General features: G+C 39.5%; 1 protein-coding gene across 1 annotated transcript in view; it reads right to left on the bottom strand.

Moving 5' to 3' along the window:
* Positions 1 to 15,628, bottom strand: part of LOC122337427 (tumor necrosis factor receptor superfamily member 16-like) — a 32,488-nt gene extending 16,860 nt beyond the window's left edge. The window contains exons 1-3 of the mRNA XM_043233778.1: positions 15,349 to 15,628; positions 10,817 to 10,979; positions 2,294 to 2,656 (exon numbers count right to left, since the gene is read on the bottom strand). Coding sequence (XP_043089713.1) covers positions 2,294 to 2,656; positions 10,817 to 10,979; positions 15,349 to 15,384 — 562 coding nt within the window. The 5' untranslated portion in view covers positions 15,385 to 15,628. The remainder of the gene's footprint in view (positions 1 to 2,293; positions 2,657 to 10,816; positions 10,980 to 15,348) is intronic.
* Between the last annotated feature and the right edge of the window lie 225 nt (positions 15,629 to 15,853).

Genomic DNA, 15,853 nt, shown 5'->3' with positions numbered 1-15,853 from the left:
AGGTGCTGTTTAATATGTTTGTGGGAAAGTGTGATACTTTTTCAGGATGTCAAAGAACAGTTATTAAAGGTTACAATTTACCATCACAATGGTCTTGTCACTTTTGATAAATTTAATAGATCCTTGCTGAGCACATTTTATAATTTCTTTCAAAAACAAAATCCTACCGACCTCTTTTTAGGTCCAGATGTACTGTATGTAAAATAGACATAGACATAGATAAAATTGCATAGAGAAAAATGATTATGTCAAATAATGTGACATGATTTAATTGAAAATACAGTTACGCTAAATACAGTAAAACACACTGATCTGATAAGTTAACAGGAACACTAGCTGTCACATTTCTGCTCTTTGCCCATTTTTCCCTTACTTGTGTCATTTGTGTCTCATCTCTCTTCTCCTCTCCTCACAGGAAAGAGGCTGATGAGAGTCACTTGAGAGCAGGAACTGCTTCCAGTGAAGCTGAACATGTGTGTGTGTGTGTAACTGACAGCACTTGCAGATGCTTTATGATTTACAGGTTCCATCTGCAGAGTTATCTCTGCTGCACACATTATGCTACACTACAGCAGAGCACTTCAAGGCACACACCTGAAACGCTGTTTTCACAAACGTTCAGTTAGTAAATCTGATAAAAGTGGGTGTTTCGCTGATACCAAAGCATTGCTCTGGGGGGTTTTAGGTTGCTGTTCTGGACTGATCAAAGTTTGCTCTTTAGAAACCATCCATTTTTTGCAAATTTGCTTTTTTGCCACCACACTTTTTCTTTTTTTTTTTTTTTCTTTTTTTTTTGCATTTTTCAGCTGCATTTAAATGTGGTTTGAGTGATCCAATAACAAAGCTGTTCAGGCCCCCGTTTACACCTGTAGTTAGCATTGTCCACCTGTGATCAGATTACCTGAGACAGATGTTAATCTGGGTGTGACACACGCATGAACCAAAGGGCCAGGGCTGACACTAAACCCCAAACTGACAGATCCAGCCCACCCAATCCCCGTCAGCTGCAGCAGCCATAATGACCCTCACACACATATAGCCCCGGGCTTCAGACATCAGACGCTCCCGCCGCCCAAGCGCTAGCACACTAATGCAATGACACGCCACATTACATGCCCTCTCTAGCCATGAAAACAGAGCTTTCTCTGTGTGTTTAGTTGAGCGTGAGTGTTAAAGAGGTAGAAAAAGGGCCACCATTTCACTTGCTGGCCACAACTAGAGCGTCTCTTTGGTAACCACAGAAACTAACAGAAACAAACATTCTACATTTAATTAGTTTGCAAAGTATGAAGGACGTATTTTAGGGGACATCTTGAAGCGTTACTAGCTAAATAATGACCTCGTGAAATAATACCAAAAGGTGCTCTTTGCTTGGGTTTAACACAACTTTTAGGTCCAAAAAAGAAGAATCCAAGGCCCTTCTTCTGGTCTGAAAAAAGTTAAAAGTTTTATTTTGATAATAAAGTAATATTATCAATCATTTGAAAAAGAAAGTCTGCAACTAGTGGCACAACATGGAACTGCAACATTCTTTATTTTTTATTTTTTTATTCTTTTTTTTATGCTGACTTTTTATAAAAGACATAAGGCCAGATGAAGTTTACTGTGCTTTTGTATTACCTGTTGCAAAATCATTGTGATCCACGTGCCTGCTTTTATACATTTGTGTTTTTGTACATTTGTGTTTGAATGTGTCACTGGGTTTGACCCTTTGGATTGTTGTGACCTCTGTAACGAAGGGGCTTTGCACAGAATATCCACACTTTGACCTTTAAACTGCAAGGCCGCAAGCAGACACATACGGAAATGACCCAGACTGATCCTTAAACACACGAAGGAAAGCAAACATTGTGACTGAGAGAAACTAGCTGTTAGAAAGAGTGTGAGAGAGATTAGACTCAGTATCGTAGTATATAGCCAAACAATTAAAGCTTAATAGTTGTTGCTAAGTTAATGCTCTACCATGTTGAAAACATGCCCTACACAAAACCCAACCCTAAGCCTACCTGATAGTGTTAACAAATACAAAAGTCATATAAAACACATTTGTTGATGCAACCGTTTGCAATTTGTTGATATGTACTTACTGGAACATATTTCGTGTCTCTAAAAAGGTGCACCCATTTATGACATTAGACCAAGTAGGGCAAAATATGTAAAATCAAATATTTTATTCTTCTTATATCTGTAGCAAAACATTCCTTTTGAATGTAATTTTGTATATTTTTATTCAGTTTATTTATGCTATTCTTTGATTTTGATTGTGTGTTTGCACAGGGTATTATTCTCTCACCGTGACACCATGCATCTTCGTAGGGCGTGCAGTTCCTCATGAGAATCTCTATCCCCTCCTCACAGATGGTGCAGGGCAGGCAGGGGTCCAGCGTGCTCTCCCGGTCAGAGTAGGTGTCGTCCAGACACTCCTCGCAGAGTGTGTCGTGGGTGTGCTCGCAGCGTATCAGCACACCATGTCCTCGTGGACACACGGTGCACGGCTCGCACTGGTGCGTCAGATCGTCCATGAAGAAGCCGTAGTTGCACACACACACAGCGTCGTTCGAGTCGGTGCAGGGGGTCTGCATGCGCATGAGACCCGTGCACTCTCTACACGTCTGACACTTCTCTGTGTGACTGAACGTCTCAGAGTACGTCTCGCCTGGAGACAAAGAGACGGAGAAAAATCATCAGAACGACTGGATAATTACAACCTGCCTGTTCGCGGTTAATAAGGACCCCTCGGGTTAAATTATTACGTCCTTAGTGCTTTAATTAGAATTAATCAGTCGTGATAGTAAAAATAAGACACTACAGGCGTGTGTCTTAGATGTGTGAAAAAAGACAAAGCGGAAAAGTTAGTAATCAAGGAAAGGAAAGATCTGTGTGTTTCCATTTCAGTATGGCAATGATTTCTAGTCTGCTTGGCATTTATTGTATACATAGTTTAGTTGCTTACAAACCCGACATGAAACAGACTTCAGATTTGAGAATAGCTGTGCAGACCACAGGTTTGTCCACACATGTAACATCATCCCATTAGCCCCGGCTGGCAGATGTCTCTCTTAATGGACTTTTTTTAAACAAGCGGTGATGGTGTTTTTCCACAGGTATTCACAGTGTGACACTAGCAAACTTTTTTTCAGTTATGTACATCTATGACACTATATACTTTGTGTTTTATTAGCTCTGCATTAAATGACAGAACTCTCAGTAAGTTTTCTACTTTTTGAAATCATGGAAATTCTGTTGTAAATTTTTATTTTGCTTTTGGATTAATGGGAATGAAAATTATTTCTTATAGTTTTTATTCAGTGCATTGGAAGTTTACCCATCTATAATGACTTCCGTTAGAAAAGCTTAAAATGTAGTCTTGACCATATCCCTATACCCTAACCATGAGTAATCCCTGAAATCAGAGGAAGTGATCGATGAACAACACTTGTGTAAAACAACTGATGTAAGCCTAAGCTTTACAAAAACTATTAAATGGTTCTTCAGATCTTCAACAAAGATGTTGATCCTGGAAAATGTTGCACTCAGCAAAACCAGGCTCTGCCCATAGAAAACTATTCAAAAATTTTTTTTTTTTCTGGATAATTTTTTGCATGCAGCCTTATGTTTTATATTATGGCATTTGTAGGTTTGGGAGTAGCCTCTTCATTCAGTCCTGTCAATCATCATTAATCTATATAAGCAGCATCAGTTCTTCCACCTTTTCTTCTTCTGTTTTTGTTGTTCTCCTTGTCAATGAGAGGGTAAACTCTGAGCTCAAACTGAGCCCCAGGTTCGAGCCTCCATTGAGGTTTTGCTGCTGACAGTCACGGCTCTAGTGAGGGGTTCGGGGCTGTATGCAGGCTTGTGTCTTGAATCAATCAGTGTTGTCACAATAACATTTTTAGCAGAATGATTAGCACATGTCATTTATGGCTTAGATGATTTTCTCAAAAAGTTGATTTCCAAAAGTATTCCCCAGTTCTACAGCAGTTGAGAGCTGATGTAAATGGCACTGCTAATTGTTAGTTTTCTCCAGGTATTATAAAATGTATAGAGAATAACAGCCAATGACAGACTGATTCAGATGTGCATCAGCTAAATATTAATGGAGAGGAAGGCATTTACCGTTATGTCAAGGTTCATATTCATTGTGATGAACACGATAGGACTTTTCATACAGTATGTCCAATTTCGTTTTTTGTCGCCTGTCTTTTTCCATCACTTAAACTTTGTTTTGTAATATTTGCAGGGCAGCATTAGTACAACCTAAATTTAGCCCTGATTTGCTTTTTGGGGTTTATTATATAATGAGAGCTTTTCTCGAGAAGAGTTTCCAATATGCGAGTTTGAGATGAAAATAAAACATTGGGGTGAAAAATTGTGCGGAAAGCTTTAAATTATTCAGAGGGTTTATGTTTGCTGAGGCTTCCAGTGAATTCAGGGTTTGCTGTAGGACAAAAAAAATAAATAAAGTGTGACAGGCTTTTTAGATGACGTGGACTTCTAAGGCTTTGTAATGTAATCCCTGCAAATTTGGGATTTAAATATCTTTCCCTAGATCTTAAGTTACTCTGATAACAGGAGAGGAGAATAAGAATGTGTTTGTTTGGTTTTGGTTTGTTTTCGTAGGAAAGATAAAGCGTTTTATTCTGTATAAGCCAAGTTGTTTTAAATGCTTGGTCAGAGCCATGGTAGCTCTCGCTTGTGTATATGCTGTCTGCTAACTCCCCACACAACTAACTTTCTATTTAAAGGCCAATTCACACTGCACCAGCGAATGTCGACAAAGACGACACAAAGACAACGTTTGTTAGATTCTGTCTGATTAGTGTCTTACTGCTGTTTGTATCTGATGGCGTTATTCAGAGCTTTTTTCCGCTGAATCGGTATTTGTTGGATCTTAAAAAGTCTCCTATACACAGTAATAAAATAGAATACAGAGACCTTTGTCTTTACTTTAGATTTGCTAATATAGTGCATCAGCAAAAAATTCGCTCAATTTTGCAAGTCCACATAAAAGGAATTCTGGAAGAAACATCTGAGACAAAGTTGATAATTACGTGAAGCACAACTAACACAACACAACCTTTCTGAGCCCAACATGTTCCTCTGGGCTATCGTGTGAAAACAGAAGGTCAAGTATTCATTCCCCTGTTGCACAAAGCAGTAAAATTTGAAACCTGTTCAGACCAATTTATGTTGTGCACATAATATATCATTACCATAAAAGGATCTGACAGATACATCTGAACTATTCTATTGGACTTTCAGCTCCTCTTTATATTACAGCCAAGATCTTGCAACAGAAAGCATAGGAATGTGAACAGGATGTGAACAAGACATCATAGGTTGAAAAGGCGAAAGCATAATTTTCGCTTCGGTACAGCAAAAATGAAACTTTTTTATTTCTGCATAAACACTTAGGGGTGGATTCGACAAGCAGAGCTGTTAACACCAAATAAACCAGCCATATTTGTCTGAGGAGGAAGATAATATCTGAGAAGGAAAGCGGTTCTTCACAGCAAGCGGCAGATACACATCTGCACATTCATGAGAAATGTCATTACCAGCACACTAATCTAACACTTCTCCACATACTGCATGACAGTTTTTTTCTTCTTTAGACTGGTCCGACATGCAGTAAGAGGAAGATATTATCAAGCTGAGGTATTCACGCAAGCACAAGTGGACTTCTAATCTCTCGCTCTCGTGTCTCTCATGTGTGTTCCTGGGCTTTCATTCTCATGGTGATAAATAAATAAACAAACAAACAGAGATAGGCAGAAAAACATCTTTGCTGGAAATGTTCTTGTATTCCTGGAACACAGGAAAGCTTTCCATCAAACACCACCAATATGAAACAAAAACAGGCCCACAGCTGTTTTCCAGAGGAATATTTCGTTGCTCAGAAAATGCCTGTCCATAGAAGATGCCTGTCCAAAAAAAATCTGCCATTTAGTAACCCTCATGACGCTTCACATTTAACTCACTAATTCAAGAAATGGTGTAGAAACATAGCTAGTAAATTTTGAACCAGAAACTAAGTACTAAATTGTATTCCACTATTCTTTGTTCTGCTGCGTAATTCTGTAAGAGCTATAACACTGACACTACTAGCATAGCCCAGATCATTAGTTTATGGGAAAATTTGTTGAGATCATAGTAAAATTTCTAAAGACTAACTGAGGACTTATGAGCTAAATGTGGCCTAGCTGAAAATGCATGCTCACTGGATCCCGCTATCAAGAGGAACATACAACCTGAAACTATAGACAAATATTAAGTCATTAATAACATCACATTTAGGGTTTTCCTTGATAAACGACCTGCTTTTGACCAATATGTCTGCTTTGCAGCTGGAAGGATGTGTTCACGCCTAAGGTTGGCCTGAGGGAGAGGTGTTCACCTCGCTGCCATACTTTGGACAGAAGCACTCCTTGAAAGACTCAGCGTTCTTGTCATGTTTGCTCTTGTTGTGCAGGTGATGTTAAAGCTAATGACTTGGTTAGCTTAATCGAGGCGTCTGAAAATGCGAAAACAACTGCTCAAACATGTTGTTCTGACAAACGTGAGATTGCTGATGCAGCAATAATGCTGTTTTTAAATTATGCTTAATTCAAATATAATCAGTTCCCAGACTAAAAGATGATAAATTAATCTTCATTGATTAGCTTTGACGTTGGGTACAAAATGCTCCTACAGTGTACCATTTTCTATATCACTCTGTAACACCCTCATTTACACACACACACACACACACACACACACACACATAGAGACTCAGTAAATGATGTTCTTTCTAAAAGCAAAGAGCAGACTGGTCTCCAGTGCTCGATGAGAGAAGAAGAGGATGATGGGTAAACATATGGGTCATGTGATGCAGGCCACAGTGATCTGTGAAAGTGTCAATTCAGCCAACAACCCTTTTATCCCATCTGTTTGTTCTTTCGCTCTCCTTCATTATTTATTAATGGATGGATATGACCTCGTTCTGCAGCGGAGAATTTAAAGATCAGTCCATTTGTCACCCAACTAAGGCTGGCCATGCAATACAACTAAATAATATATCCGTATTTTTCTCAGTATCTATCTATAAATAATGGTCACAAAAATGGAGCAATTTTAAGTACCTTTTATCATAAGTAATTTTTATCACAAAGTCATTATCTCTCTCTCTCTCTCTCTCTCTCTCTCTCTCTCTCTCTCTCTCTCTCTCTCTTTCTATATATATATATATATATATGTGTGTGTGTGTGTGTGTGTGTGTGTGTCTGTAAGTTATTTACTTACTTTTCTAAATTAGTCTTTTCATTAAGACCTTTATATTGTTTACTTAGACTGATTTGTGAATGCACGCAATCACTAGAGGCGGGATTTATTGCATGAACCAATCACGGCTGAGCATAACCAGTCACATCAAATAATGTCGCATTGCCTCCTCTCACATGACTTTTTCCTATTCATTGTCAATTACTCACCTAAAAACTCACCGCATGTTTTAATCGGACTGTTAAAACTCAATGGGCTGAGGGGAGAAATGAAAGTATATACACAAACACACACACACACACACATTTAATGTTGTCTGTTTTGTGTTTACTATAATATCCCTGACCTTGAGAGAAGAACACATGGCCTCCACGCCGCCTGATCTCCATCTTACTTTCATTACTTCTATAGTTTGACTTGTTTGAGTTTATTTTAAACATTTCATCTTTATGTAAAGTAAAGACTGTTGTGACATCCGTGTGTAGTCTGAGCATTCAGCTGTGAACAGGCGAACGGAGCACCAGCCGGGTTTTCGCAGGGATGCACCTGAACGCAGCCGTCCCTGCACTGATTATAAACACATATCACAACACTAACAGAAACAACAGAGCACCCCTCACACACACACACACACGCATGCTCTGCTGATGACTGTTTACCCGCGCAATAAATACCTTCTTCACACAGGAGCGGGCCGATGGAAAACGTCTCTTCCTGTGACGTCGTCGGCCCAAGTCTCAGTGCTTTCATCCTTTTACAGCTACAGATAAATCAGCCAGGTGCACGAGATCTTTTTACACTCTTTCAGAGCTGCTTTTCTGCTTGGCTGTCATTTGCTGGAGGAGAACTGTAACTGGGGATGTTTGCCAATATTTTGCTGGCACATTTTAAAAGGTTCTGTGAAGTAACTTAATACTGAATGGGCAGAGGGAAAACGTCCATTGCGTAATGCACTGTATTCTGATTTATAATCGCAACCATATCGGTTTATCGGAACAAACTGGAATGTATTGCTCTCTCTCTTGTTCTGTTTTCAAAATTCAGTTGTTCCTTATTAGTATGACTGTTTCTGTTACAATACGGGTAAAGTAATAAATCAAAGCTGCGTGGAACAGTAGAGCGGCTGCATGTAGGCCAATAAAAACAGCAAAGGCTCCAGTCCTGAGTCCTGCTTAAATGTTCAGTGGCATTAACCTCTCTCTCTCTGTGTTTTTTTCTTTCTTTCTCTCAGATGAATAAGAGTGGTATTAGTCTCAGTCTGGTTTGGTTAGGGCATCTGATGTTGCCTGTGGTTAAGCATCATTATTTAATGCTGTTATTTCCCAAATCCTCATCAGTCATTAGTCAGCTCTGTCGCACAAGACACACTGATTCCAGTTCAGCACAGCTCTCACAGTAACTATTACAATAAACTGACTTCCATTCACAGTTCTCTTCAAAATTATGTATTTAAATTATGATGTATAAATATATGGGTAAATGTCACAAAAATATGTCCAGGTCATGTTTTCTGTTTCCATTTTTGCTATTTAAAGAGTTTGTATGTTATAATTTCAGATTTCCATTTAAACCACTTTTCATAAATATGTTTGTATTAATTATCAGTGGTCATTCTTGCTATATTAGACAAGGATTTTTAATCAGGTTAAATTGTGTCAATTACGTTAATGTAAATCATTTATTTGTTAATGTTTTAATTTTTTGGCTTAAATTAAACAAATGCTACCTTACAAATAAATGCAGTAATTAATTAGTACATATGTGAGTGGGTATTGTCTATTACAATAAATTTTTTTTTAGAGTTTGGCAAAGGAAAACAAATAAAATTGAGTGAGAGTAATTTGAATGAGTAATAAAAAAACATGATTTTTGGAGAGAAAAAAGTTATCTGTTTTGGAAAAAAAATCGCTTTATGTACATAAGTGAGCATTTATTTAATTAAGTTGATTATGTGTTGAAATGTGTTTAAATGTTGTTGACAGGGTTCACTTACATGAATCACACCAATGACTTTGTGGTTGTTAAGCCAAGCTAAAAAATTATTCATTACTGAATCAAAGTAATCAATGGAAAGGGATATCTGCCAGCTAGCATTGTGTGAGAATCAAAGATGTTGGCCAGACTGAGACAGTGGCTGTGATGGTGAGAGGTTTGTGTGTGTGTGTGTGTGTGTGTGTGTGTGTGAGAGGCAAGGGGAAACAGAGAAAAATGGACAGCTAAATATTTCAGTAGTTACTGATGTATGCTTGTGTCTGGTAGGGGATGAGGGGGCGAGGATGCGTGAAAGAGGCATGCATGCGTGTGTGTGTGTGTGTGTGTGTGTGTGTGTGTGTGTGTGTGTGTGTGTGTCTTTGCCAATGCTGCAAAGCGACAGGAAATAAGCGCAAAGGTGTTTTTTGTAAACAGGAAGCTTGTTTTGTTACACTAAAAATGAATGCAGATGCTTTTCTAATATAACATTCACCATCTTTATTTATATCCCACACAGACTGAAAAAAAAAACAAAAAGCACCCAGTTGGGTTATTGATGTAAAGTGTCCTGTCCTGAAACATAAGACCTCCTCTATTTCAGGCCTGCCGTCCTAAGTGCTTCTCACTGTGAGCGCTTCTCTTACTGAGAGCAGAAAGTAGGATAGAGCCCCTTTAGGAAACGCTCGCAACAAAAGAATGAGACCTGCTGTAAAATGGGTGAAAAATGTGTCTTGTCATTTCCAAATGTGCCAGTGCACTCTCTAGATGTGTCGGTGAACGAGAAGAATATGCAATATTTATTTAAAACGTTCTATTCTTTAAAGAACACAAACATATTTATCGGCACAACTGTTTTCAGCATTAATAATGATAAAAATGTATGTTTCTTGATCAGCAGATCGGCATATTAGAATGATTTCTGAAGGACTGTGTGACACTGAAGACTGAAATAAGCGATAATGCTTATAATTCAGCTTTGCTTCACAGAAATAAATTACATTCTAAAATATACTAAAAGGTTTATTTTCTATATTAGATATAAGATTTCACAGTAGTACAGTTTTTACAACATTTTTGCTCAAATAACTGCAGCATTGATGAGCATAAGAGGCTAGATGTTCCTATTTAAAGATTGCGGTGACATTGTGTGTCTTTCAACTTGTGTCCATCTATCAATTGCTGTCCAATCTGTTGCTCTCTCGTTCTTGTTTTCCTCACAAACTATGAAGCTAAAAACCTGGCCTAAATGAATGCATCAAACACGCATTGACACACAGCAGCTCATATACCATTCCTGAGTAACTGCACAGTTGCTCTCAGCCTTCTGCCTGCTTTTTTTTTTCTTAGTACATACGTGCACGTGCGTGACTGTGTGAGGGACCGAGAGAACAAAATTATGTGTTAATAAGTATACGTGTGTACGTGAGGGACTAATTATATGTTAATGAACTGATTAGTCTGAAAGTAAGTGTTTGTGACGGTGTGAATGCAAATGAAGATTATGAGTACATGAAGTATGCATGTGCATGAACACCTCTGTTTGAGTCACGGCCTACATGCATGTCAGCGTGTGGGTTGCACTCACTGTCTAAGCACTGACTGCATTCAGTCTGGGTTGCCCCGCACTCCTTGACCACTCCCTCTCCTGGAGGACACTGTAAACAGCACTCCCCGTCATGAGTGTAATTGCCCGACTCACACTCCTCGTCTATGGCCCGCTCCAGCTTAGAGCCAAACACCAGCCCCAGCTGCAGAAAGAAAGAAATGACATTATTATTCCATCTCTCTAGGGCTCCACAGGTTCCTAGTCTCCAATTACCCGTAAACCCCTGAGATATTTTGATGTTAATACGTTAATTAAAGTGTTTGCAATGAAATATAATCATATTGATATTCCTCAAATGCTATTTCCTTCTTATTCTCTGCTAATTGCTGCAATTAATTCAGCCTGAGCCACCTACAAACTGCATTTAAATGTTGTTCTGCAGACGGTTTTAGTGGTAGATTTGGTTAAATCTCCCATTTGAAAGTAAATGCATCTTAAATTATGCAAAGCAAAATTACGATATTAAGTCTTGTTTACTGAAATAAATAATTAAAAAGGTTTGTTTATGCTTTAAACAAGCGCCTTTATTTAAAAAGTCCTGTTCTACATGAACATACATTTTACCTATTATAGTAATTACTTATTATAACTGGGTTTAAGGGTACTAACTAAGTTAAGATTGCCCAGTACTTCCTTAGGTAACTTACTTTAAAATAAGTTTAGATATTTGGGTTAAACTTAAAGAATCCCTGTTACAGTGTAATTACACATTTAATTACTGGGAAATATTAATTAACTACATGCACTTACTATATGGTCGGGGTTAGGCTTAGGGTTACTTGCATATAATTAAGTGTAATTTATTGTCATTATAATAGTAAGCACATATAATATGTAACAAGAACACTCTTAAATAAAGTGTAATGCTGCATTTGTGCTTTTTTTTTTTGTGTAATGTATTTTTCCAGTTACTCCTCACTGTCCATTAACTCCTTTATATTTGCTGCATATAGGACCGCAGTTTGGTAACAGCTGCATCACAGCATATTGAGCTGATTGCATTTCACTGGTGTGTCCAAAAGCTGGGGCGTGTTGAGCAAGATGAGACAGGCAGTTGGAGTTATACATATGTCTGCTGCATGTCCAGCTGTTTCTCTAGTATTGTCGTGGGTACGATTACACATACTTTACACATCGAGGTCTCATAGATCAGAGTCCGCAGACCCTCTTTACCCAAGACATCTATTAGCCCTACCCTTCCACTGTGAGCTTCCTCTTTCACAGGTCCTGATCTGTTTGTTGAGTATTGTCAATAACCCAAGGAGTCATAAACATCTTTACACGGAGGCACTGTAAGAGGTGTTTATAGGCTCATTTTGTCTCAGACGGCAGATGTGTGTGTGCGGTGTCTTTAAGAGGACTTGGAGGCTCATTAGTGAGGATGCAGGCTTCACTTTACTTTAATTTACTACTGTGCCGCTCCGCTCTTCTCCTCGATAGGTTCGATCTGGTCATGTGATCAGGCTCAGTGCTGATACCACCCACACAGTATTTTTCCCATTCATTTTCTCATAGGAACTCTTCAAGCTCTTCAATAAAATGTCATAAGAGATGAACCCGAATAATCAGATCAGAAATCACATTTCAAACTTTGATTTGAACAAAAAAAGTCATTTTGTGTTTATGAAGTACTCTTCCAATCATATGGTGTTAATAAAAATCTAAATTACACAAATTACGTTCTTAAGCAATATATATTGGCTGTCAGCACCAACATAAACCATGTCTTAATCTCAGAACTCCGGCTACGTTTATTTTGAAAGTTTTATGCAATATAATTAAAATCTATTTCTATTTCATGTGGTGTATATGAATGGCATTTTTACTTCTAGAGCCCTGCTTTTGTGCCTTGTAGAAGCAATATCTCTTTAATATAGCTTAAAAAAAAAGAAGTAGAAGCACAGATTCATTCAGTAACCTGTGGATTCCAGAGCATTTTAAAACAAGCACAAACACACACACACACACACACACACACACGTATACAGGGTAATTAAACTCACAGCACTTTTTTTCGCCTTGCATTCATTAATGAATTAGCATACTCTCTCTCTCTCTCACTCTCTCTCTCTCTCTCTCGCTCCCTCGCTCTACCTCACACACACACATTTTTTAATAGAAACCATAGCACGTTGTAACAATTACATTCAATTCAGACATTTCGTCACCATTTAGACTCCCCACAGTCAAAATAAAAAGGGAAGACCTCTCCTTTCCCATGCACATTTTCACCACTCGTATCTAATCTTATCTATCTTCCTATCCACTCTCTCTCTCATACACTCTCTTTGCCCTTTAAGACTCCTCTTTCTGCCCTTCTGCACCCCCCCTTCATCCACATCCTCTCGTTCTCATTCAGAAACAGATGCACCAGTACAGCAGCCAACTCACCCCCTCATTTACTCTCTCTCTCTCTCTCTCTCTCTTCGTCAAACCCTGGCTGTCTTCCTTTCTTTCCTTTTTTTCTCTCAATTTGCATTCGCTTGAGTAAGCGTGCCGATGAGTTAACTTGGCAGGCTTTAATGGACTCCCCAGTATGGAGCATGCCCAATGCTTAAGACATCTGAGCAAAGACTACGTGTGTACGAGTGTCTGTGGTTTGGGAACTAAATTAAATCTGCCAAAATCTCCCTCCGGTCTAATCCAGGAATGTTTGTAAACTCAAATAACGAAGTCTTTGGTATATCCTCAGTTACATACTGTACGCAGGCTTCATTATTACACTGATTTGCACCTGTCTACACAGCGCTGCTACGCACCGGCCAGGAACGCTGCTGAGCTTTAATGCCCTGAAACATCAAGGCTTAAAGATGCTATCACTTCTTTCACCACCAATTAGGCCGCTTCTGTCCCTGCCAGGTCTCTTGTAAAGTGCACCAGGAGCGCAGAGCCCTCTCCAGACGGAGCGCTGCTGGCTCATGTGTCGGCGGATTCTTCACCAACTCTGTGCACCTGGATCAAACTCAATTGCCGGCTCCGTTTGCCATTTTGCAAATCAGATCACCGAAAGAGGTCACGGTGTAATTGTGTTTAGTCAAGAGCGTGTGCATGCTTAAATTGATTTGGTCGGTGTTACGCGAGACTGGAGGTGGTGAGGGTCATGCAGGGCGCTCTGTAGGGGACCCTCGGGGTCACATGCTTACGCACTTTGAGTTTTTCACCCTGGGCATCAGACATATCCCTTACAAAAATGTGCCATGATAAGTTCACACCAAAAATACCCCAGTATACAGTTGTGTTTGCCACCACTGTCGGTGTCAAAAATGATTCTAAAAAAACCTCTTAGGCCGAGTTATACCTTTTTAACAATAATTAGTCAGTGGAAACTATAGTTGAATTAAAATAAAGGTGCCTAAAAGGTTCTCCACAGTAATGCCACAGAAGAACCATTTTTGGTTCCACAAAGTACCATTCAGCCAAAGATTCTTTAAAGAACCATCCCTTTCTTACCTTTTTATAATCTGACGAATGTCTTACCACAAAGAAGCTTTAGTGAAGCAGAAAGGTTCTTCAGATGCTAAAGGTTCTTCGCGGAACCATTTAGACAAAAGAAAAGGGTTCTTCTGTGGCATTGGGAAGCACCTTTATTTTTAAGACACACATTCTGCACACAATCCTGTCTGATCTAAATAGCTACCTCACGCAAGGTACGAATTATGGGCGTTTCGCTTGCTGTGAAGGATCTTATAAAATTACAATTGGTAGACTACTTTTAATTACATATAGCCTACGGTTCAACTGTGAGCATTTAAGTATTCGCAGAACTTACTGAGGGCCTGTATTTTCACCTGACGCTAGCGAGCAGAAATCGCTCGCCCGAGGGCGTAACCATGGCAACAGAAGCAATTTCCGATCGTTATCATACCGAACATTTACAAAACAGAAGTCATTGGCTGTTGTTGTAATTATAGATTATTTATTTTTTTTTTTTTTTTTTTTTTAAAGTAGTGTTTCCAAAACTCTTTGGGGCGTTTTACTAAATTTCGGGTTGTGGAAGATGCATTTAAACTGATCGCCGAACGTATTATTAATATTATTAACATTATTACTCTGAAAGTCATTAAAACACGAACACACTAAACACACACACAGTCAAGTAAAACTCCTATATATATATAAGCTATATATAAGCTACTAAAAATGGCAAACATTAAACGAGTTGAGCCGGTAATAATTCGACCAGCTCGCGTTTAACTGAAGCAACTTGACATGAAAGTTTGGCTCAGTTGGGAGCTGCTCAGTAACGTTGCTATTTCCTGGAACCTAATGCGCAAACCGAACGTGTAGATTAATCTTAAAAGACCGAAAGAGTACAGGATGCGGACACCTGTTCCCCAGAAAGCGGGCAGCTGAGATTAGTCATCACTTCCACAGACCGAGCTCAAGTTCCGCCGATCCCGCAGGCGCTCCTCAGACCCGCATCACCGGAGCATCACCGAGCCGGAGCGCTTCACCTGATCTCAGTTAACCTGCGCGGTCGCCCAGACTAAACTGACGCGTAGAACACTTACCGCTCCGCAAATCAAGATCCACACCAAGGTGTCCATGTCTGAAACGTCCCTTCCCTCTCAAACTGTGAATCTGTGAGTGTGAGTCGTGAAGTGAAGACCAGCCCTCCGACAGTTCATATTAGCTCCATGTGGCTGCTGCTGCTGCTCTCGTGTTTGGGACTTTAGGACTGTAGGGACGCGCTAACTGTCCGGTGCTGTCCTGTACTCCGCGCTCAGCGCTGTCCAGCAGTGCACTGCGGAGGAGAGAGTCGTGCACGCAGAGATGAGGGGGGCACGAGTGCTTGCCAACTCCCCCCATCAGCACCTCTCTCTCTCTCTCTCTCTCTTGCTCTCTCTCTCTCTTTCTAGTATCTCTCTCTCTCTCTCTCTCTCTCACTTTATCTCTAAAACGGAAACACATATGCAGAAGACTGAACGAGCTGGTCTCATTTAGACTCATTATCCACGCGTGTTGCTTCGCGTCGCTTATAGGGGATATGCACGGGTGCATCTACGCGCGCTTACA

This window comes from Puntigrus tetrazona, chromosome 3 (genome assembly GCF_018831695.1).
Source record: "Puntigrus tetrazona isolate hp1 chromosome 3, ASM1883169v1, whole genome shotgun sequence".
In the NCBI taxonomy this organism is placed as follows: Eukaryota; Metazoa; Chordata; class Actinopteri; order Cypriniformes; family Cyprinidae; genus Puntigrus; species Puntigrus tetrazona.
This window is presented reverse-complemented; position numbering and strand designations above follow the sequence as displayed.